Below are 21,832 nucleotides of genomic sequence, written 5' to 3'. Positions count from 1 at the left end.
TATTTGGTAATAATCAGATCTGGATCAGTTTGATTTCTGCAGTGTGACTGCTCTGCCACCAAACAGTCGAGTTTTCCCACGAGGATTTAATTTAGACTTGTTAAATCCCTTGTTAAATCCCTCCGTTTCTTTTATGTTGGGGGAAACAAAAGATCCTGTCAGCAAAATGTTCCAACTGCATGTTTACATGTAATTTTACAGTACTGTGCAAAAGTCTTGGGCCCTCCCTAATTTCTTCACATTTTTCTGGGAAAATTAGAAATATCTTCCAACTGGTTTATTGAAACATTTTCAAAGATACAAGGAAATACAGTATACAAGGCAAAAACTGGAATATGTACAATTCTAACCAGCTTGAAAGTTTATATATGTTATGATCATCTTTGTTCTTCAACACAGCCTGAACACTCTCCAGAAATACGTCACCAGGCTTCTTTAAGGACATTCAAAGCTCTTCTTTGGATTGTTTACTACATTTTGTAATTTATAGCTTTTCAGTAATTGCTGATTTGGTACAAAAATGCTGTCAAATTGTGCTATCTTTGGTTAGATTCAGCTAAAGAAATAGGAAGCAGGCTGCTAGTAACATAAAGATACGATTAAAATTGCTTATTTACTAAGTTGTATGTCGTGTGTAGACACAACACTGGCTCATCTCTTGAGTTAGGGAGTTTTAAATACTTGAATGATTTATAGGCCAGTGTTAAAGAAGAATTTAAATAAAGTCTGGCTCCTTAGAAGGGAAATAAAAAGTGAGGTGTGGCTCAAGACTTTTGCACAGTACCCTATGCTACAGGTGTTTTCGTTTCCAGTATATAATCCCTGGGGCTAATTCAAATCTCAGCCTAACCTGTCAATCTGGCCAAGGGGAGGGGGTAGTGGTGCATTCACATGCTCACAATAAAACAAGTTATTCAACGCACAAATATTTTAGGGTGCACTATGAAGTTGAATAACAGGTAATTAAGCTGACTGATGCCTTTCAACGACTTTCAGTTAATTTTAGATAAAAGTTAACTCACGATGAAGAGACAAAATTAAAGTGGAAAATGCCTTTAATGGTAAGGCATATTAGAATGCATAAAGTCAATTTAAAAAATTGACCAGCACCATAGCACATAAATACATTTGTTTTCGTTCTTTGTTGTTTTGTTTAAATGTAGGAGTAAGTAAGTTTGAAGTCAACAAGAAGTAAAAAATAATGAAAGAAGTGGCGAACAGACTGCCATGAATGAATATCAGAGGACTTCCTCCTCACTTCTCTCCGCCCACCAGAAAACGTCACACGTCGTTAACTCGGGTATTAACGAAAATCTCAGCTCTCCCATTTATCACCCGGCTCTTCATCTGCGTTTTAGTCGGAATTGCGATATTTCCGACTGCATTTCAAAGCCGCATTGGTATTCAAATTTTAAAGGTAGCGCGTCTTTCCGGACAAACAACCCCCCGGGACAAAGTAAGGCTAAAACAAATATGAAACGTCCTGGAAATGTAACCCCAGCGTATGTAGGAACATTTGCTCTGCTGCTTTGCCTGCATTCAGTTACAGGTAAGTTTCCTTTTGAATAAACGACACGAATCAAAGCGGAATATTGCGTTAACGCAGAACTTAAAAGTTTACTTTGTTGACAGGTCTCTGCCTCTAACACTAGACTCCATTTCTCCTTAAGGGGACTCTGGTGCTGTTTGTTGTATTTTCCATGGCATTTGCTTCCCTTTTCCCCATTATATTGTCAATTCACTGTGAAGTGACCTACTTTGATTGCTTTTTGTTTTTCCTTTTCACATAAATCAACGTAATGCAGGGCGAAAAGAAAACAGCAGATGTACAACAGTAGCCTAAATATCTCAAGTATTTTTACTATTCTTACTTAAGCATTTAGGATTCAGTTTTGTGCACTTTTTTGCCCCCTGAAAGCAGTCAATGTAGACGTATGCCTATGATAATGTGAGCTCATTATTGTCCTGGTAGACTAGGTGATTAAATGTGAGACCGGTCTGTTATTACACGTGATACTCTGTTATTACTAAGCTCTATTCTGAGCAGTGATCATTGTACAAGAAGCGATACTTGCAGTAGTGAACAGTTCTCGTGGTTGTTTTCCCCTTTCTCAGTGGACAGTGTTTCTAGAAATGTCATTATTCTCACAGGCACACTTACAGGTGTCCCTTTAGTTGTCTCTGTGGACATCTACCTGGACTCACAAGGATTTGATGCAGATGGAAAGGAAATTAATGCCATCTGTGCTCCTGTCTGGGGCCATCATGAAGCAGCTGTCCACACATCTAAATTTAGTTCAACATGCAAATGTGATTTTGTTCTCATGGTGGTTGTGTACATTCAGAGTCCCACCTGTCTGTCAGGTGTGGTGCATATCCTGTCCCACCCCTGAGCTGCTGTATTGTCATGCTGTGTACCTAGTCTGTTATTCAAAGATCCGCATGCTTCTGGAAAACTCAGCTAATCCTGGACATAAACACATTCTGCTGTCAGAGGTTGGCTCATAAAGACAGTGGCTACATCATAGGACCAGCTGTTTTCCAGCTCACACAGCCTTAGACACTTTCCAGCATTTATTCGGGATACACTTTTTGAGAATTTAACCACATAAAACTTTATATTGAGTCACATTTCCACTGTATTTTGGGCTATTTATTTATGTGTTTATTCTTCTGATCCGTTTTCATGGCAAATAGTTTCGTAAACATAGATTGTGCTGTATTCAAGAATAATTCATGTAGGGTTTTGGCCTCACTGCCAAACAAAATGCCAGTAAATTGCAGTTTGTTGTACCTGGAGCTGCTCACAGTTTGAATGGTGACTGCTGCTGTTGAGTCAATAGACTGGAAAAAGAAAACAAACATAATGAGGTAAAGGTTTTGTAACTTTGAGAGATCTCGTATGACTCATAAGCTTTTGTCCTGCCGCTCCCATTGAGGTCTGAGCCATCATTTCACACAATCCAGGCATGATGTGTGACTCAGTGCCTCCCAGCAAAAACTGCAGGAGCACTGATCAGGGCAGAAACTCCAGCAACACCAGGGAAAGATCTCTGTGTTACTCTTTAGATACACCTGATGGCTGTACCCAACCATTTACCATACATTATCTGCAATAGAACTGAACTTTGGGAAATGCAGTGCTATATTGAGTTGGTAGTGCTGAGCGATACCATCTTTTAGACCTGGGGCATCAAACATAATGCCCGGGAACTAGAATTATCTGCCAAAGACACCAATTTGGCCCACTCTGCAGGTTTGAATAATGTAAAGGAGGGCATATATTTTGGAGGTTTGGAGCTTCTCCTGCTGATTAAGACATCTCCCGGGCCATTCATACTACAACAAGTAATTAATTAATAGATAAACAATTAAATGACAAGTTTTTTTGTTTTGTTGTTTGTTGTTGTTTTTTCACTATCTACTATAGAAATGTGTGCTTTTTGCAGTGGATGCATGCATGTGCAGCCGCGGTGTGAATAGTAAATACTAATAATCGTTGCACTGCCTTTCCTTTATCTCTTTCACTCAGCTGACTACTGTAAGGTAAATCACTGCTACAATGGAGCAACATGCGTGACTGGAGTAGGAGAGGAACCCTTCATCTGCATCTGTGCCGATGGCTTTGGTGGAGACAGCTGTAACCTGACAGAGACAGGTAGAGCTGAAAAGGAAAATTCTGGTGGGAAAGCACCGAAGCACGTACCGAAATTAACACCTTTCTTTTTCCATCTTCAGGACCTTGCAGTCCCAACCCCTGCAAGAACGATGGGTCCTGCGAGGTCATCGCTCCGACCAGACGAGGAGATGTTTTCAATGAGTACATCTGCAAGTGCCAGCCCGGCTTTAAGGGAGTGCACTGCCAGATCAGTAAGTTACTTCTGGCTATGAGTCAAAAGCCTGAACTGAACCCTTTTTGCATCTATAAGACTACTTGCTGTACTCCAGAGGACATTTAACTCCTTATTCAATGAATTTTAAAACAATTTCTGGCCACTTAATGTTGACATAAAAGATTTATCGTTTAGGAATGGGTTGCATTCTAATTTCTTTCAAAGTAGTATTTTTTAGAGAACAGCTTACCCAAAAATGTGAAAAACACAGTAGCAAGCTCCACTTGCAGCAGATTTCTCTAGAAGTTTTAACACAAGGAGTTTTTTCTTCCGGTCACAACTTCGGCAATGAAAGGGATGTGTAGTCCGCTCAGCAGCTTCATGAAAGGAGCCCATTCAGTGGCTTCTGTGGTTATTCTCTTTGGCTAATTAGTAAAAGACCACTCCAAGTCTCTTAGCATGCAGATGCTTCTCACACAGGGTCAACATTGCATCTATTTTATCCCAGTCAAATGAATAGTGAATTCAGTCATATCCTCATAGCAGAATCCAATACAAGTTTGCTTGTAAAATTAGCATTAAAACATGAGGATTATTAGTGGAGCAAATGCATGAGAAAATAACAAAAAGGGAGCCAAACTTAGGATGGGTTTTGTTTGTTTGTGTGTGTGTGTGTGTGTGTGTGTGTGTGTGTGTGTGTGTGTGTGTGTGTGTGTGTGTGTGTGTGTGAATATTATTCCTAGACACCTCTGAGCAGTGGCTGACATCCTGAACTGTGAGTTTGGTAGCAAAAATGATGAAAAAGATTTAATGTATAAACCTTCTGATTCAAAATCTTGCATAACTTTGTGAAGAGGCTTTTTTTCCCCTCTTTTCCTCTTTTTGTGGAGGAACAGCTCACCCTCCCAAAGCCCATGCTCTGACCACCAATTGTAGTGTTGGTGCAGTCTGGTCGTCTACTCCCATATTTTCTAATTTTGAACCAGGCAGACAATATACGCCGCACTATATAATATGTCCAGTAAATGCACGGAAATAACACTCCACAAAAAACAAGTGATGTGATAGTAGGTAAAGAGCCTTTGAGAAGTCACTGAGGTGAAGCCAGAGCGTGTGAAAATGAATTCCACTTGACAAAAATAAAATGTTCAGTACAAGCCAGATCTTCAGGCTTCAGATTTAAGTAGCAAAAAAAAGCAAAGGCTATTTCACAGTCTGCCTCTTGGTAAGATCATTTGTTTCTCAGTGTTATTAGCTGTGCTGTGCCCGTGCTGTTGTGACCAATCCTCTTAGCATTAACTGGAACAGGAATTAAACAGACCCATGTGGCATTACGTCAGCCCTGCATTCATTCTGAAGTTTCTTGGCGTTACTAAAACGGGTGAAATAAGGCATGTGTGATGCTTAGGTGTCAGTTACACAGCTTTCATCAAGTCTGAACTTAATAACGTAACAACGTTTTTGGACTTTACCTTTAAAAAAAAAATCGTATTAGATTTTATCACTGTCACTATAAAAGTTTGCACGTAAACTCCTCCTACACAGTTAGAGTTAAGCAAACAAAATTGACACATAGGTACATTAGGACCCTAAAGTTTCTTATCTATATACAATATTATGCCATCACATTGCCTAGCAACCACCTACCATCTGGCTAAAATGACACATTTGTAGCATTTATGCACCTATAACACCTTATAAAAGCACTGTATCATTGCAATTTTACAACAGTTAATTTATATTCAGATTATAAACTATATATTATGTTGTATCATCATATGTCATATCCCTGTATTAGCCAGTGCGCATACTATTTCTCACACAGAGATGAAAAAGCAGAAGACAGTGTATTCTGCTGTGTAGATCATATAATTCATTGATGCGGCTGAGATTTTCTGCTTGTGGATTTTTCATGGAGCAGGGAGTGGGGCTGACCTCCTCTGGCTGCGGGTTTGGGAAAACATCATAAACATGGTACACACTGGTTTTCAATACAAACCAAACACAAAGACTTAACATAACCTACTATTATTACAAAGCAATCTATATACTGGTCATTTAGTAAAACAGCACCTTTTGTCTTCTTAGCTGCTTACTTTCAGTCACATTTTGCCTTTTAAAAACTGAAGGAATATTGTTTGGTGTGCAGTCTCACTGCTTGGTTTAAAAATGAATAGGTTCTTTTTCAAACAGTAGAGAAGAAAAATGTGTAATCATCCCAACTGTCTGTAGTCTTCATGTTGTATGAGTGTGCCACCTTGTGGAGATTACCAAGCATTACCTAGACAGTGGACCTTCAATCAAAGGAGAAACATTAATGATACTTAATGACAAATTTCACTATTATTTGAAATACCTTCTTTTTTTTTCTTTTTTTTTAAAGAGCTCAGTTTGTGTATACTGCTGTTGAGCAGATGTTCTAGCTTGTTGCCAGAATAGTTGGTGTGTAAGTGTGTCAGGTGACACGACAAGGATATAACTTCAAAGTTTCCGCTGTTCCCACCTGTTCACTTTTCCTTCTTCAATGACGCCATGCCTCAGGGCCACTTCTGTCAACGCAATAAGATTGAAGAGTAATTATTTGTCACCAGCTGAATGCTGGAGACACAGTGAAATTATTATGGTCATTCACCTGCTTCAGTCCTCCACCAGTTTTCCCTCAGATGTTTGTGCTTGTTTGACAAGTGTGAACCGCATCTGAAGCACTCTTTGTTTGTTTTTGTTTTTGTTGTTGTTGTTTTATTTATTTGTTTTGTAATTTCTGAATTTGATTTTCAGATGTAAATGACTGTGAAAAACAGCCTTGTAAGAATGGAGGGCAATGCCGAGATCTGGATGGAGACTACTCCTGCCAGTGCCCCTCACCGTATGTTGGAAAGCAGTGCCAGCTACGTATGTGCACCACCATTAGACACACACATTTCAAACAGCCTGACAGCCTGTTGTTACTCGCTTTGCCTCAACATTTTTTAAAGAACTTAAAAACTGATGAGATATCCTTGTAAGCGTGGCTCACTCAAGCATGAGAAAAAGATCTAAAGCGTGGCAAGAGTAACAAAAAATCCCTCCATCTCATACCCCAGGGTGTGTTTCTCTGCTGGGGATGGAGGGAGGAGCAATCGTGGAGTCCCAGATTTCTGCTTCCTCTGTGCACTATGGCATTCTGGGTCTTCAGCGCTGGGGCCCAGAGTTGGCTCGACTGAACAACCAAGGCATCGTCAACGCCTGGACGTCAGCCACACACGACAAGAACCCCTGGATCGAGGTGAGAGAAGTGAATGCTTTTGACGAGACTGAGCAGTGCATGACCTGTCCAGATGCTCACTGACCCATGGCGTTTTGGTTACAACAGATTAATATGCAGAAGATTATGCGTCTGACGGGCATCATCACTCAGGGTGCCAGTCGCCTGGGCACAGCTGAGTACATCAAAGCCTTCAAGGTGGCAAGCAGCCTTGATGGAAACTCCTACATCACTTACAAAGTGGATGGCCAGCAGAGGGATAAGGTAGACACAACTTTGTACTACATATGTTATTTTCTATTGTGTTTAAAGTGGACCTGTTAAGCTTTTTCTCATTTTCTAACACATAGATACTCTTACAGTGGTGGATGTCGATATTAAGGTGTTAAACAATCTAGAACAATGAGATGAGGTGTAGAAGTAATCCCAATGAGCCAGACTTTTTTTTTCAACTCATGCCTCTCCCTGATGTTTATTTAGAGCTGTGTTCCTGAGATGACAGATGATATCTGCTCTCACTGACAAGCTCCACCCACCTCTTGTTTGAACCCTCTGTTTGTAAGAGGCAGCCAATCAAAAAAAAGCTGAAGGGTAGGCAGCCCAGACCGCCCTGTTGCACCAAAGTCCAGTGCAGGACAAATAAGGATTATTCTCTTTGTCTTCAAACTTCACAACTATATACTACCCTTGGGGGACCTGGGTATCTAGGGTAGCTAAGCATTTGACCTTGACCTTCAAAATCAACAAGATCATAGTTGATCTTGAAAAGAATTTAAAGAAACCATATTGAGTAATCTATCATATGAAAGGGCATAGAGAGAGCTATAAAACACACCGTGACGCCATTACAGGCTGACATCATCATGTTGTAATAAAAACATCATAAAACAGTTTTAGTATAGCCCTTGCCCTTTGGTGGGAGTTAGTTGTGCTCTCTGAGTGTTCTTGTTGACTTTGTTTATTCAGTTTGCTCACCTGTGTTTGTTTGCTGCAGGTTTTTGTGGGCAACATAGATAACGACCGCACAAAGACAAACCTTTTTGACGTTCCTATCGTGGCCCAGTACATCCGCATCATCCCCGTGGTTTGTCGCAGGGCCTGCACGCTGCGCATGGAGCTGCTGGGCTGTGAACTTCACGGTAAACACAATAAACTTCCAGCACAGCCGTAACACTTACAGCAAGGTCAGCGAGCAAAAGCAGTTAGATAAAAAAGATAGGACAATAATGAAAAAGGACAGGTGGTGTACGCTAAGTCGAAGTCAGGTCACAGCCTCTGTGAACCCTTAACCTAAACTGCATAACTCCTCGCAGCATCGTTAGTGTGTCTTGTGCTACTGTGTTGATGTCTTCTTACTGTGGTCTTGCTGACAGGTGAAATGACAGACTTTTGAAATTTAATTGCACCACATCTAGCCTAGTTTGACCACATAGAAGTTATCCACTATAGCTCTGTGGGTACAGTCCTTATTATGAAACAACAAAAGAAGCCATTTCAAGCACTCAAGAATAAAAACACTGCCGGCTGTGTTTTTGTCCATCTTCAGCTTTTGTCTTATTTGATCTTAATGCTAAAAGGTTTAAAGAAAAACAGCTCTGTGTGCTATGTTGCATGCTTTCTTCTGCATTGTGTGGCTCTTCTGTTTTTTTCCTTTCACTCGGTCACTGGTGGGTATTTGTGATTGTAATCAGTCACTCGCTTTGTGAATGTTCGTCATTCTTAAAATGTTGGGTGAAGTTGATTCTTCTTTTCTGTCGGGTGATTTCAATTTTTCCCCTCTTTTCTCTTTCTGTTGCTTTGGCTTCCCCCTCCCTCCGTCTGTCCGTCTGCCTTTTGATTCACAGTTTATTCAAACACGGCAGGTTGCTCAGAGCCTCTTGGTATGAAGTCTCGGTTCATCTCAGACGGGCAGCTTTCAGCCTCCAGCTCTTACCGCACGTGGGGCATTGATACTTTCACGTGGCACCCTCAGTTTGCCCGGCTGGATAAGGTGGGGAAGACTAATGCATGGTCTCCTGCTTACAACAACCGCTCAGAGTGGATCCAGGTGAGGGAAACCGCAGCAGTCACCTTTTTTAAAAATCTTGTTTTCTTTGAAGTTACTAGTTGGTAATGCCATTTTTTTCCTGCTCCTTCCCCGTAGAGATTTCGCAGGTCTTTCCTCCCCACTGCTGTCAGACTCCATAATAAAGACTTTAACTGATCAAGCACACACATCCATACATATGCAATAATACTAAGTGCAATAATCCTTTCTGTCATCGTTGTATTTTTACTCAGTTGTATATAGTATTTGTATTTGTATTCTATTTTTATCTTATTGTATATTTATTTTATTTTATTCTACTGTATATAGTATTTTATTTTATTCTATTCTGTACAGTTGTGTACTGTATTTATTCTTATTGTATTCTAATTTTTGCCTCATAACTTTTGCACTGTCCACTTCCTGCTGTGACAAAACAAATTTCCCACGTGTGGGACTAATAAAGGTTATCTTATCTTATCTTATCTTAGGTTGATCTAGAGAAGACAAAGCGCCTCACGGGCATCATCACACAGGGTGCAAAGGACTTTGGAGTAGTGCAGTTTGTATCAGTGTTTAAAGTTGCTTACAGCAATGATGGGGAGTCCTGGAGTACAGTGAAGGAGAACACCGGAAATGATAAGGTCAGACGTATGTGAATACCTGAAATGCCATTTCCTCTTTTTTTTTTTCCATATATGTCAAAGCTACGTTAAAAATAAGGTAAGATATACTTTATTATCTCAAAAGTTGAGAAATTGCTGTGTTGCAGCATCCAAAACATTAAACAAAACGTAATAAAATACAATATGACAAAACAATATTTTGATTCAGTAAGGTAGAAAAACAGGAGCAGTATTAAAAAACCTACACAAAATCATAGAAAATTCCACTTCACCTCCACTTCAGAAAAAAATTGTAATCTAACAAACAAAACACACACTCACACACCCACGCATGCACAAAAACAGTCACTGACACGTGTAAATGGGAGTAAGGTGTGTTCAAAACAATGTGTTTTCATTTAACAGTAACCTTAACATGTTTTTGCAGCTCTTCCAGGGAAACACTGACAACAACACCCATAAGAAGAATGTTTTTGAGCCTCCGGTCTATGCTCGATACGTCCGAGTCATCCCCTGGGAATGGCACGAGCGCATCACTCTGCGCATGGAGCTGTTGGGCTGCGATGATTAGAAACTAGTCAATAACCATTTATCAGCACTCCATCCTCATCCTCAGATGCTCCGTCTGCTCGCACCACAGCAGAGGACGGATCGCAAACAGAATCATTTGCTTTGTTTTTTACCCCATGGGAATCATATTTGCTGAATAGCTTGGACTTTAACACTTGTAGCACTTTGACTGTAGCAACCCCCCCCCCCTAATGTTTACATTGCTAAAAGTTTGTTTGATGCTGCAACATTGAACTGCTCACAGATCCCTCACAGATTGATAATTTGTCCTTTAGGAGCTTTTTTTTGCACAGATCTTCTCTTAGTCTGTCTAAGAATGCAAGCCCTGAGATTTTCCCGGTGTAATACAGAGTGTATTTATGGCATTTTCAACCACACAGGACAGGAACGCTTGTCCAGAGCAGGAAAATGATAACTTTCACATTTTGACTCCACGGATGAGTAGGGTTTTCTGTTTGTTTGTTTTGGGGGGGGGGGGGGTTAAACACATTTTGACACCTTTTTGCTTTGTTCCTAAATTTAATTTCATGACCAACTAATTCTTTTTACAAAAAATGTGAAATATGTAGAAAACAGCAACGTTTTGCATTGCTTTTTTAATTCACTGTTGGTTAACATTATTAAATGTTTTAAAAAAAAAACTCTTTCTACACTTTGTGTATCTTTTCAGCTGAGACACAAAAATCCATTTTTGAGCTGTTAGAGTGCCCATGTTAGAGTAGATGCTCACAGCTGATTTAAGCATGAGCTGACTTGTTAGCAGAGTCATGTACACAGGGTACAAAATGAAGGCGTAGATAAAGAAGACAAAAGTGAGCATTCTTTTGTACAACTCAGCATTTAAAAGGAGATAAAACTTAAAAGAAGGTGCAGTTTTTGAGCAGCCTGGCGTTGGCTGCGTTCCTCTTTGTTTCGCAAAGAACAAACTGTTCTAACCACACAAAACATGATGTGAGTCTTCATGCTCAGCCTGGTGATGGTGAAATTGAAGCTAAGGAATTCAGGAAATCATTTCTTAAACACTGATATACAAAAACTCATCCTTTAACTTACTATTATGTTTACAATTTTATGTCCTTTTTATAAGGTTTCAATGTGATTCCACTTTTATAGCAGTTTTATTTTACTCTCACATCCAATGGGAATCTCTACCAAACAGTGGAAACGTGGACGTCAAATTTGAGTGAGTGACACGCAGTACAAAAGTACAGGAATCACTCTTAAACTGTTTTCTAACATCCAAATTAGGTCAAACAGCCTGTTTATGTAATAAATGAATACATGATACAGCAATAAGAAAGAGACGTGGCAAAAATGGCATCCATGGGAGAGTTCAAAGAGAAAACCACTGCTGACTCTAGAGAACACAATGGCTCGTCTTACATGTGCCAAAAACATCTTGATGACTTTGGGGAAACTATTCTGTGAACTGACAAGACCAAAGCTGAACGTTTAGGAAGTTTTGAGTCTGTTACATCTGCGTAAAACTAACAGCATTTCATAAAAAGAACTTCATAGCAACAGTGAAACATGGTGGTGGTAGTGTGATGGTCTGCGGATGTTTTGGTGCTTTCCTGAAGTGCTAGCACACTTGGATATTCCAAAACACACCAGCAAGTTCATCTCTGAATGGTTCAAAAAATAAAAAATTGAAAGTGGCATAATTAAAATCTGGACTTTGATCTGATACTTAACACACCACTCATGCTTGAAAACCCTCCAGTATGTCTGAATAAAACAATTCTGTAATAAAGAGTGTGCCAAACTCCTCCACAGCAAGAGAGACTCGTTGCCAGTTATCGCAAACGCTTGAATGCAGTTCTTGCAGAAGACTTCAGCTTGCTCTTTACACCAGTAATTACACCTTGTTAGCCCATAAGCTCACAATCCTGGCATGTTTGGCCTCTGGCAACATCTTTCATCTCTGTAAAATAAAAGCAGTGGAGGTCAAAGCATCTCTAACACATGATACTTCTTCACTGTTTGTGTCTGCTGTATGTGACTGTGTAGGTCATGTTTTCCACACCATAAAAGGAGCTCTTTTTAAAGATTACGGTGTTTCTAGTGTTTCTAGTAAATGCTGCTGCCCTCCACAACAAGTATCTGCTTTCAAAGAGTTTTCCTCCACAAACAGCCGCTCAGCGATCCCATGTGCCGTTCCTGTTGAAGTGTATTACTGTGGTGACCTTAATATTTTTTATAGAGCCTCCACAAAGACTTTACCCAATAGTAGAATAATATGCGTAACATAAAAGGCTAAATTTCCATCAAAATCACAATGATCTTTAACTTTCCTTTAAAGCTATAAACCACTGTAACTGCGCTTACTTTGCGGGGGTGGGGGTAATTTCTGTAGGTCTTCTTGAACCGCAGATGCCCTACCTACCACAGCTTGCACAAAGAGACACACACGGGGATGTTTCCAGCAGCTTGATGACTGTGCTTAAGAATCAGAGCAGCGGTACGACCCGACACTCCTCGGGGAGAAGGTCAGGACATTCTTCATCATTATTAACTGGCCCATAGCTGCACCTGTTTTTTATCATCGACAGAGACCGAGGGGAAGCTAAATGCGGTATTAATATCCTGGGAATATTTTTAATCACTTTGCCTCCAGCTCTCCAACATCAGACCTTTCACACGAGGTGGAAAAACCACGCAGACAATTTCGCGGTAAGTGAGAAAGCCATCTAATAATAATTATTATTATTATAACAACTGTACGTCAGATATAATTTGTTAGCTTTAACCTCCTGCATTTTTAATTTCTCTTTGATATTTGGGCTGATTGGGACCTGATGAATGTAAAAACAAAGAATTACCAGATTTTTTTAACGAGAAAACTACTGTGACGAACATTAATGGCTATTGTTACATCTAAACACTGAAGTCACTTTAAGTGACAGTCCCGCAGTGTGAAAACGCATTTTCCCTGTATAAACACAGCAAACTATATACAGTGAGGTCATTACATTTGGCACACCTGCTAAAATTGTATCGTGCTTTCCTTTACTGCTGCTGCTTTATTATAACATCCAGTGTTCACAATACAGCAAGCAGAGTCTTCATTTTTTTTTAAAAACCCTCGAGAACAAATACTTTTTTGTCCTCCTCCCTGTCATCTCCATATTCAACATCTTTTGTCGACTATATCCACTATCCCGACTCTGCACATGCCCTAACCACCTCAGCCTTGCCTCTCCTTGTCTCCAAGCTGCTCAGTCTGAGCCGCTCCTCTGCTGAACTCATTTCTGATCTTGTCCATCCTGCTTCATGACCTTTAATGATTAATTAGCTAATATTTTTTCTCTTCGCAGGTTTGAGGATTGTGCAGACACTGATGATGATGATTTGGTGCTTCCAGACTGTATTGTTGTTCATAGCTCACCTGGTTCTCTCAGACTGGGCCCCGGCTGCCCCCCCAACCCAAAACAGCTTCTTCTACGGTGACTACCTCAATGAAAGCGGCAACAACGAACGTATGCACATTATTGCTCAGACCCTAACCTTTTAATATAAAATTAGTATGATAAGTTAAATCTGTATTTATTCTGCAGTTCATTTTATTGGTATGAAACTCTACGTGGACTCTGCTGAGCAATCAGTGCTTTCGGTCAGAGGGGGTAATGCGACCCTACAATGCAGATTTTGGTATGAGCCTGTGCCGAGCTCACCAAGGGAGGTCCGGGTCAAGTGGTCCTGGCTGCCCGCCGCTGGGGGACAGGAGACTGATGTGATCGTGGCTTTCGGGACTCGATTCCGAAGTTTTGGAGATTTCAGGTTAAAGATATGATCAACTGAATAAGATAACCTGATCGCTGACTGTTTGACCATGTTTTTCTTTAAACTATTAACATGCACTGTCTGTCGGGCAGGGGTCGTGTGCAGCTCCGACAGGATTTCCCAGGAGATGCTGCACTTGTGTTGAATAAACTCTGGCTGAATGATACAGGTCGCTATCGATGTACTGTGGTGGATGGACTGGAGGACCAAAGCGCAGTGGTTCACCTAGAGCTACAAGGTACTGCATTTACACCTTCAGCTATCCTGTTTGCTTCCGTGAATGAAAGCTGCGACATGTAGAGTCTAGATCAGCGGTCCCCAAACTTTTTTGCACCACGGACCAGTTTAAGTCCGACAATATTTTCACGGACTGGTCATTAAGGTGTCGCGGAGAAATTCAACAAAATAAAACCGGTACCAGTACCAAAAAGAAGATGATTTATTCATAACACAAGGGAAAATTCCCAGAGAAACAGAGTTAACGATAAAAACGTCGGAAAAAAACCCTCTGACAAGCTAAAAACCGATAAAAATGGGGCGATCGTGGCTCAAGAGTTAGGAGTTCGCCTTGTAATCGGAAGGTTACCGGTTCGAGCCCCGGCTCAGACAGTCTCGGTCGTTGTGTCCTTGGGCAAGACACTTCACCCGTTGCCTACTGGTGGTGGTCAGAGGGCCCGGTGGCGCCAGTGTCCGGCAGCCTCGCCTCTGTCAGTGCGCCCCAGGCTGGCTGTGGCTACAATGTAGCTGCCATCACCAGTATGTGAATGTGTGTGTGAATGGGTGGATTACTGGATATGTAAAGCGCTTTGGGGTCCTTAGGGACTAGAAAAGCGCTATATAAATACAGGCCATAAAAACCCTGAAAACCAGAAATTTCGCATCCGAGCCTCATCTTTTACGGCCGTTACCAAACGACTTACGGACCGGTAGCGGTCTGTGGCCCGGGGGTTGGGGACCGCTGGTGTGGATATCCATTATAAAAGCAGACTGCTTACATTTGCAAATAAATAATCAATTTAAAAAAAAAGACAAAAAAGAAAAGAAAAAAAACCCCTGCAAACAACTGACAAACATTTTACTTTCCAAATTGAGTTGTCATAGAAAACCACACAATTAACTTTAACCACTCATCTGTTTGGTTCAGCTGACCCAGTAGCCTGTGATTTCCCACTGTTGCAGATCAAAGTGTTCCGTTTTGTAGTTTGTAGTAAGAGCAGATGATTGCAAACCTACTTACTGGAATTTAAAAAAAACAAAAAAACAAAACAACAACAACAACCCCACAAGCCAGTGGTAGTATCACCTGGTAAGCAAAGTAGTAACAATAGCTGAAATAACAATAGCAGTGAAAGCTTGACACACTTTGAAGTCCACATAGATATTCTGATGTCTGATTGAATCTTCCACCCAGGTGTGGTGTTTCCCTACCAACACCCTCATGGTCGTTACCATCTGAGCTTCCTGGGAGCCCAGCAAGCCTGTAAGGAGCAGGACTCGACAGTGGCCACCATCACACAGCTCTTCCAGTGTTGGAAAGAGGGAATGAACTGGTGCAATGCCGGTTGGCTAGCTGATGGGACAGTCCAGTATCCGATCACGCAGTCCAGGGAGCCCTGCGGGGGAGCCCGCCTCGCCCCGGGTGTCCGCCGCTACGATAGACTTCACCTCTACCCTAATCACTACGATGTCTTCTGTTTCTCCTCTTTGCTCCAAGGTGAGGCGAAGCAGAAGGTGATGCGAGGTCAACAAGGCCACAGAGAAGCTAAAGTGATATTGAGTGGCCATTTCCTGATGTGTAATTGTGTTTTCCTTACTGTGACATGTCAAGATGCCCACACTGACAAAGATTAGCAGATCCATTACTTAGCAGTTTCACACCCTCATTTCTGAAGAGCACAGTGGCACAGATTCCCATTATCCCTCTCTTTAAAGGTGCTAAGACTCATTACTTGAGCCTCCATTTATTTATACATATAGTGTATGAATAAATGACCTAACTGAATGTTCTAATTCATCATAATTAATTTTACAGAAACTCAAGTACAAATACACATTAGCATTTATGGGTGATAAATCGCAGCTATATAGCAGTCTGAAACACGTCTGTGCAGCTAACTGTCAAAATAAATGTGTTTTATTCTAAGGGAGAGTCTACTACCTTCAGTCCTCTCACAAGATGAACCTGACTGAAGCTCAGCATGCGTGTCAGGAGGACGGAGCAGAGATTGCCAAAGTTGGACAGCTGTATTCTGCGTGGAAGTTCACGGGGCTTGACCGCTGTGATGCCGGCTGGCTGGCCGATGGAAGCGTTCGCTATCCCATCACCAGACCTCGAAGTAACTGTGGTCCGTCTGAGCCAGGGGTACGCAGCTTTGGTTTCCCACCTCCGCAGCACAAGCATGGAGTCTACTGCTACAAGTTAGATACTGAAAGAGTGTAGATCTCCACCCATCCTTGGTGGGCCATAACATTTAAATATTTTTTAAAATTGTTATTATAGCCAACAGGATGCTTAACACTGTAGACGAGTGCACTTCTGCAGTCTGCAAAACATCTACAGGTTCACAAGATGATGAACAGAAGAAACTTTAATGCTACAACATTTAAAAAAAAAGAAAGAATCTAAACTCATATACATTTCTTTCCATGTGAGCTACTACAGATTTTACTTATAATTACCACTGAAATTATTCAAGTAGAATAAAACTACTTTCAGCTGTTTCTTCATTAACAAGGGCTCACCACATCAGCTAGCACTGCACATTTGATTTAGCAGTTTTTGTAGAGCTTTTTCACTTCTTGGATCCATATGTAAACCACTACGCTATGGAGCTTTAAATACTCCAACAGAATAGTAAAAAGAAAATCCCTCGTTATATTTGACACGAGGATTCAGAGCTCAAATACTAGCATTCCTGTACTTTTTAAACATTTTTTTTCCTTTCACTTTTACTATAGCTGAGAGACAGCAGGAATATAAAACGAAAACCTGGGGAGAAGGAAAATAACATTCAACAAAGTTGCTGTCTGATTTCCTCTTTCATATATGAACGTAAAGCATTTACTGTGATGTCTCACCAAGCTGTACTTACATCGTATCTGAAGCACATGACAATCAACTCAAAATCTAGCAAAGGAGCCGTCTAGTTGATTTTTTTTAATGGAAATATATATCCTATTTATTACAAATAAAGACCCTCATAAAGAACATCTGGTTTTGTCTCTCTGCTGCTGCTCAGTGTTTGAATGTATAACTCAAGCATGCCACCTGTCCTCAACAAATAAGTCTGTTAATTGTTAAACTAAAAAAAAAAAAAGTGTTTGAATTCAACTATCCTGCTAATTCGCACACATTTATATTAAATACTGAAATGTTTGAAATAATTGTCATGTTGTAAGTTTGCATTTGAGATGCAGTAGCCTGGCACAAAGACACAAAACACTCCAGGCTTTGTCCACAGTGAAAAAGAAAACATATCACTTCCACTTCTTTAAGTAATTCATGTGCAATCAAAATAAATAAATCTGTATATATATATATATATATAAGACGGTATGCTCTTCTCTATGTAAATTGAGCTTCGAGAAGAAGATGCTCGATTTTCATCCTGACCCCTGCCTTTTTCTGAGGAGCCAACTTCTTAAACACTTTCGTGAGGGTCATAAAGTAATACTCATCGCAGTCTTGTGGTTTTGGAGTGTCTGTCTGTACTCCTTTGTGACATTTAGAGGAGTCCATCTCTGTACTCCTCTTCATTTTCCTCCCAGTGTCACATTTGCCTGATCTGGTGAAACTGTGAGACACAGAATGGCCGCCGCTGGCTCTGTGGCTGTTTTGGCCCTCTGAATCTTGGCCCTCTGAATCTGAGACGATAGTTATGCCGTTACCGTTCACATCCCTCTCCTGTAAAGATAAAACATTTTTTAAACCAATTAAAATCTCTTGGATGACTTTCCTTTTTGTTGGTTTGATGCTCAATTGGTAGAACTGGTTCCACATCAACAACGTTGAAAGAACACACTGAAACATTTGGAGCTATTAAGCAAATAGCTTAAATATGTGCAGGGTTCACATCTCGCCATAAGGATTGTGGTAATCAGTGGGACCTTCAACCGATGTTAGCATATTTAAATTTAGCAATGAAACAGAAGCAGCTGGTTGAAGGTAATGGGTATTAGGTGACTGCTGCTTGTCTGATATATGGCTGGCAGTGCATGATTTTATTAATATAAATAGAAAGGTACTCTACTACAATTAAAGGTCTGTAAAAATCTTAAAATGAAACCCATTCTCTCAACCCCCTCAGCCCCAGTTATCATGAATGTTGAATATCAGAGACATCCACTCATTCTGGGCCATCTCTTTTTCCTTCAGAGAAGGGGAGCTGTGCCCCATCTATAAATTTCTTGGATGTCCCCCTGATGTTTTTAATAAATGCTGGTTTGCTTTGTTTGGACAAGCTGACCAATTGGAAGTGACTGAGTCTCTTTCTAAAGTGGCTACAGCTTTTCCACTAGACCACACACAAAGTATTTAATAAAACTATAGACATGCACACTAAATATTTAGGAACATTGTTAAGAGATAATGCATATCTGCTTTAACGTAGAGCATGTGCAGCACTACACCATCACACCCTCACCATGTCATATGAAGGGCTCCCTCTGTCATTTTGGAATCTTTGTGTCAATTCAGCCTGTAGTTTGGATAATTTCCGGACCCTCCTCTGTTGTTGCTCACTGCAAAATGACAGATGACTGTGGAAAGTTTTCCTTCTTATCACTGTGGCTTTGCAGTACAAACAGTGGTAATGCGCCTGACTTCTGCACTGGAGTCTACACCTGTGGAAGGTGTATTCTGAAACAGAAAAGATGTAAACATCATGATTAGGAATGAGTTGGTTTAACTTAAACTTAAAGTTCTGAAACATACTTCCAGTTTCAAAGGCTTCCCTTTGATGGCTGTCCAAGTGGATCCTAAGACTGGGGCGGTTTGTGGGTTTGAAAATTTCAGGTGAACAAAACGGACAATGAAATTTTCCTGGAGAACAGCAAGTGTTGCATTTTTGCAGAGCAGGAATAGAAGATCCCTTCCGGATAGACACGTGAAACTGGAACAGATAATAAAGTCATTAATCCGAAAATATCAGATGCACGAAGAAGGGCAGCCAATAACAAGTCCTGATTTCTGCTGGAGGTACGACAGCAAGGAAGCTTAGTAGAAATGCAATTACTTGGAAACAGCAATGTGGAATTATAAAGTTTTAATTTGTGTTATTTAATGTGTCCAATGCAAGGGAAAAAAATGTGTAATTCTGATTGCAGTTGAATCACTTTTAATGACTCTTAGACTATGTTTGTCAGCAACTGCTAGCCTTTTTCAGAGTTAAACTTACTCCTTTGCATCTCTTTGTTTAAGAGATGCAAACTGTTTGTTTGCATTTTTCTTTTTTGACCTTGTTTAGGTCAAAAAAGAAAAATGCAAACAAACAGTTCCTGTGACTAATGACTAGCTTCATTGTTAGCCACCTGCTAGATAAGCTGAATGACACTTAGTTAGTTGCCAAATAGAAAACAGTCAACCTGCTATGAAGGCAAAAGACTTATAATCAATGCTGCCTAGAATAAAAATACTTACATTTAACTGCTTGGGACTGTCCATCTTTCTCACAGAGCTACCTGAGGCCTGCTCTTCTTCTTTGGGGAGCTCACTGCAGTTTTTCACCCTTTATATTGCTTTGCTGCCTCCCTCTGGTTTTGAAGTGTCTGTCTGTACACATTAACATTTTTGTACTCATTTTCGTCATCCTCACGTTCACCTGACCAGGGGAAGCGTCGGTGCTCTGAAATGATAGTTATTTTGTTACAGTCAAAACCTTTGATGTAACTCGCCTCTTAGTGTGATGCTCAGTTTGTAGTAACATGCAGGTAACATTATTCAGCATGCCCACATCTTTCTAAAGGCTTATAAACCAGCTTTGTCACCGACTGCTAACCATTTTTAGGGTTAAAGTTACTCTTTTGCTTCTCTTATGTTAAATACAAATATAAGCAAACAATTTCCAGTGTTATGATAGCATACATATCAGCCTATCTGATATGTTGCCTGTAAGCCAATTAGCTACCAGACAGAAGAGTTAACCTCCTATGAATATAAAAGGCTCATAATAACTGTTAGTTGCTAGCTAAAACAATATTTGCATTGAACTGTTGGTCACTGTCCGTCTTGCTCACAGAACTACCTGAAGCCTTTTCCAGTCTTTTCTATGAATATAACAGCAATTGGTTATCCTTTAAATTGCTTTACTGCCTCCTTCTGGTTCCTGTCAACAATAATTTGAGTCTTTTAATTGAATTTTACAAAACCTTTAACATTAATCCCCCCCCCCCCCCCCCCCCTTTACTAAGTCCACAGCCTAAAGTACATGTGCAAACTTGATCGTAACTTGCACCAGTTCTGATGTAAAACTGTAACCACTGCTATCTATAAACAGTAAGTACAGTTATCAGTAAAGAAGTATGCACAAATCTTGAGTCACTGCTCTTGTCTTTATATTTTGCTAGAAAACTGCTAAATAAATGCAGCGATTTTTTGAGTTTGTACAGTTCTACTGAACATGACAGTCAATATTTATTATGACCATCTTTATCCTTTGACACACCCTGAACTTTCTTAGACAGCTTCCTTCTTTAAATAGTCTTCAGGAATAGTTCTTCAGGCTTCTTGAAGGACATTCAAAGCTCTTCTTTGAATGTTTTGCCTTTTGTTGTGTTCTCTGTCAAATTTCTCCCACACTAAGGTTGAGGTCCAGGCTCTGTGGAGGCCAATCCATGACTGATAGTTTTCCACTATGTGTTTTTCTATCTAGGTGAGCTTCCAATGCATTGAGAATGTGTTTGGGATTATTGTGATGCTAAAACAAATGCGGTTCCCAGAAACTTTCCAAATGGTATTTCATGCTGGATTAAAATTTCACAGCACTTTTCTGTGCAGAACAGCAGTTGCTGAAATGAAGCCACAAACCCTCGTGTTTTACAGAGGCTGTAGGCACTCACCTCACTCCTGACCTCCTCTATACTTGCTGATGATGATTTTGAAGCAAAAACCTTACATTTGGATTCATCACTCCATAAGACTTCTTGTCACTGATTTTTAGAACAGTTTTTATGTAACTTGGCATGCCTGTGCCTTTTCTCCCTGTTTCCTTCCTTGAGAATGGTTTCTCGACTACCACCCTTCCACTGTGAATATTTCTGATGATGCTTCAGTGAACAGTGTAGATGGAGCAGGTCCTGTCAGGTCTTTGGTGGATTTTGTTCCCCTGTTTTTTAATAACATGACTCTCGGATACTTTTCATCTGCTGTAGATAGTTTTACGTTTAAAGATATACCTGGAAAAAAAGATAATAGGGGAAAAGCTGGGAGCCGAGGATCAAGATGATACTGACAACCTTAAAGCTGCTTAAAAGGGAAAAACAATATTTTACATGATGTTTCTTTACTGTTAATGCTGCTGTTTACTCTATCTGTACCAGACTTTAGACAGGACATAGTTTTTATTAGGTGAAGTTTTTGTTATTGAACTTCCCAACATGATCCCAACCATACTCGAGATGCTGACTCACAGTCAAACCAAATATTGCACTGTCTCAAACACAAATGCCTCATACACCTGAAAGATACTGAGGGGTGTGTGAATGTACACTGACGTTTCTGCTTTCTTCTCACTGTTCACACATAATATTTCAT

The 21,832-nt window shown here is 40.4% G+C and overlaps 3 protein-coding genes across 4 annotated transcripts; 2 read left to right on the top strand and 1 right to left on the bottom strand.

Annotated features, from left to right (window-relative positions):
• The first annotated feature begins 1,283 nt into the window (after window positions 1-1,283).
• Window positions 1,284-10,937, top strand: LOC147339305 (lactadherin-like). 2 transcript variants are annotated; one of them, XM_086292217.1, is made up of 10 exons: window positions 1,284-1,549; window positions 3,533-3,658; window positions 3,739-3,870; window positions 6,612-6,725; window positions 6,917-7,098; window positions 7,186-7,341; window positions 8,072-8,216; window positions 8,940-9,124; window positions 9,595-9,747; window positions 10,157-10,937. In XM_086292217.1, the coding sequence occupies exons 1-10, from the start codon at window positions 1,474-1,476 to the stop codon at window positions 10,298-10,300; spliced, it is 1,413 nt and encodes a 470-aa protein (XP_086148343.1). In that variant the 5' UTR covers window positions 1,284-1,473; the 3' UTR covers window positions 10,301-10,937. The 2 variants fall into 2 exon arrangements, with proteins under 2 accessions (XP_086148343.1, XP_086148334.1); XM_086292208.1 differs by having other exon boundaries at window positions 1,286-1,549; window positions 8,922-9,124; window positions 10,157-10,935.
• A 1,795-nt stretch (window positions 10,938-12,732) lies between these two features.
• LOC147339304 (hyaluronan and proteoglycan link protein 3-like) lies at window positions 12,733-17,426 on the top strand. Its single transcript, XM_086299276.1, has 7 exons — window positions 12,733-12,788; window positions 12,917-12,972; window positions 13,617-13,778; window positions 13,857-14,079; window positions 14,175-14,320; window positions 15,494-15,796; window positions 16,227-17,426. The coding sequence occupies exons 1-7, from the start codon at window positions 12,733-12,735 to the stop codon at window positions 16,520-16,522; spliced, it is 1,242 nt and encodes a 413-aa protein (XP_086155402.1). The 3' UTR covers window positions 16,523-17,426.
• On the bottom strand, window positions 16,504-19,896 carry LOC147339303 (uncharacterized). Its single transcript, XM_086299263.1, has 4 exons — window positions 19,721-19,896; window positions 19,016-19,193; window positions 18,726-18,940; window positions 16,504-17,986 (listed from the first exon to the last, which is right to left on the bottom strand). The coding sequence occupies exons 1-4, from the start codon at window positions 19,742-19,744 to the stop codon at window positions 17,648-17,650; spliced, it is 756 nt and encodes a 251-aa protein (XP_086155389.1). The 5' UTR covers window positions 19,745-19,896; the 3' UTR covers window positions 16,504-17,647.
• Window positions 19,897-21,832: the final 1,936 nt, after the last annotated feature.

Source organism: Aulonocara sp. 'chitande type north' Nkhata Bay, linkage group LG1, assembly GCF_057382095.1.
Source record: "Aulonocara sp. 'chitande type north' Nkhata Bay isolate Kocher_YH1m ecotype deep benthic linkage group LG1, A_spYH_male_GT1.1, whole genome shotgun sequence".
Classification (NCBI taxonomy): domain Eukaryota; kingdom Metazoa; phylum Chordata; class Actinopteri; order Cichliformes; family Cichlidae; genus Aulonocara; species Aulonocara sp. 'chitande type north' Nkhata Bay.
Note: the sequence above shows the minus strand (reverse complement) of the source record. Positions and strands in the feature narration are given on the sequence as shown.

What these genes read in the sequence shown, in the direction of transcription:
- LOC147339305 (XM_086292208.1), top strand. Translation starts at nt 1,474, where the DNA reads ATGAAACGTCCTGGAAATGTAACCCCAGCGTATGTAGGAACATTTGCT. An exon ending in TTGCCTGCATTCAGTTACAG is followed by an intron (nt 1,550 to 3,532) that starts GTAAGTTTCCTT and finishes TCTTTCACTCAG; the next exon opens with CTGACTACTGTAAGGTAAAT. An exon ending in CTGTAACCTGACAGAGACAG is followed by an intron (nt 3,659 to 3,738) that starts GTAGAGCTGAAA and finishes TTCCATCTTCAG; the next exon opens with GACCTTGCAGTCCCAACCCC.
- LOC147339303 (XM_086299263.1), bottom strand. Translation starts at nt 19,744, where the DNA reads ATGGACAGTCCCAAGCAGTTAAAT. An exon ending in ACAGTCCCAAGCAGTTAAAT is followed by an intron (nt 19,194 to 19,720) that starts GTAAGTATTTTT and finishes TATCTGTTCCAG; the next exon opens with TTTCACGTGTCTATCCGGAA. An exon ending in GGAAGCCTTTGAAACTGGAA is followed by an intron (nt 18,941 to 19,015) that starts GTATGTTTCAGA and finishes TTTCTGTTTCAG; the next exon opens with AATACACCTTCCACAGGTGT.
- LOC147339304 (XM_086299276.1), top strand. Translation starts at nt 12,733, where the DNA reads ATGACTGTGCTTAAGAATCAGAGCAGCGGTACGACCCGACACTCCTCG. An exon ending in ACCACGCAGACAATTTCGCG is followed by an intron (nt 12,973 to 13,616) that starts GTAAGTGAGAAA and finishes TTCTCTTCGCAG; the next exon opens with GTTTGAGGATTGTGCAGACA. An exon ending in CGAAGTTTTGGAGATTTCAG is followed by an intron (nt 14,080 to 14,174) that starts GTTAAAGATATG and finishes TCTGTCGGGCAG; the next exon opens with GGGTCGTGTGCAGCTCCGAC.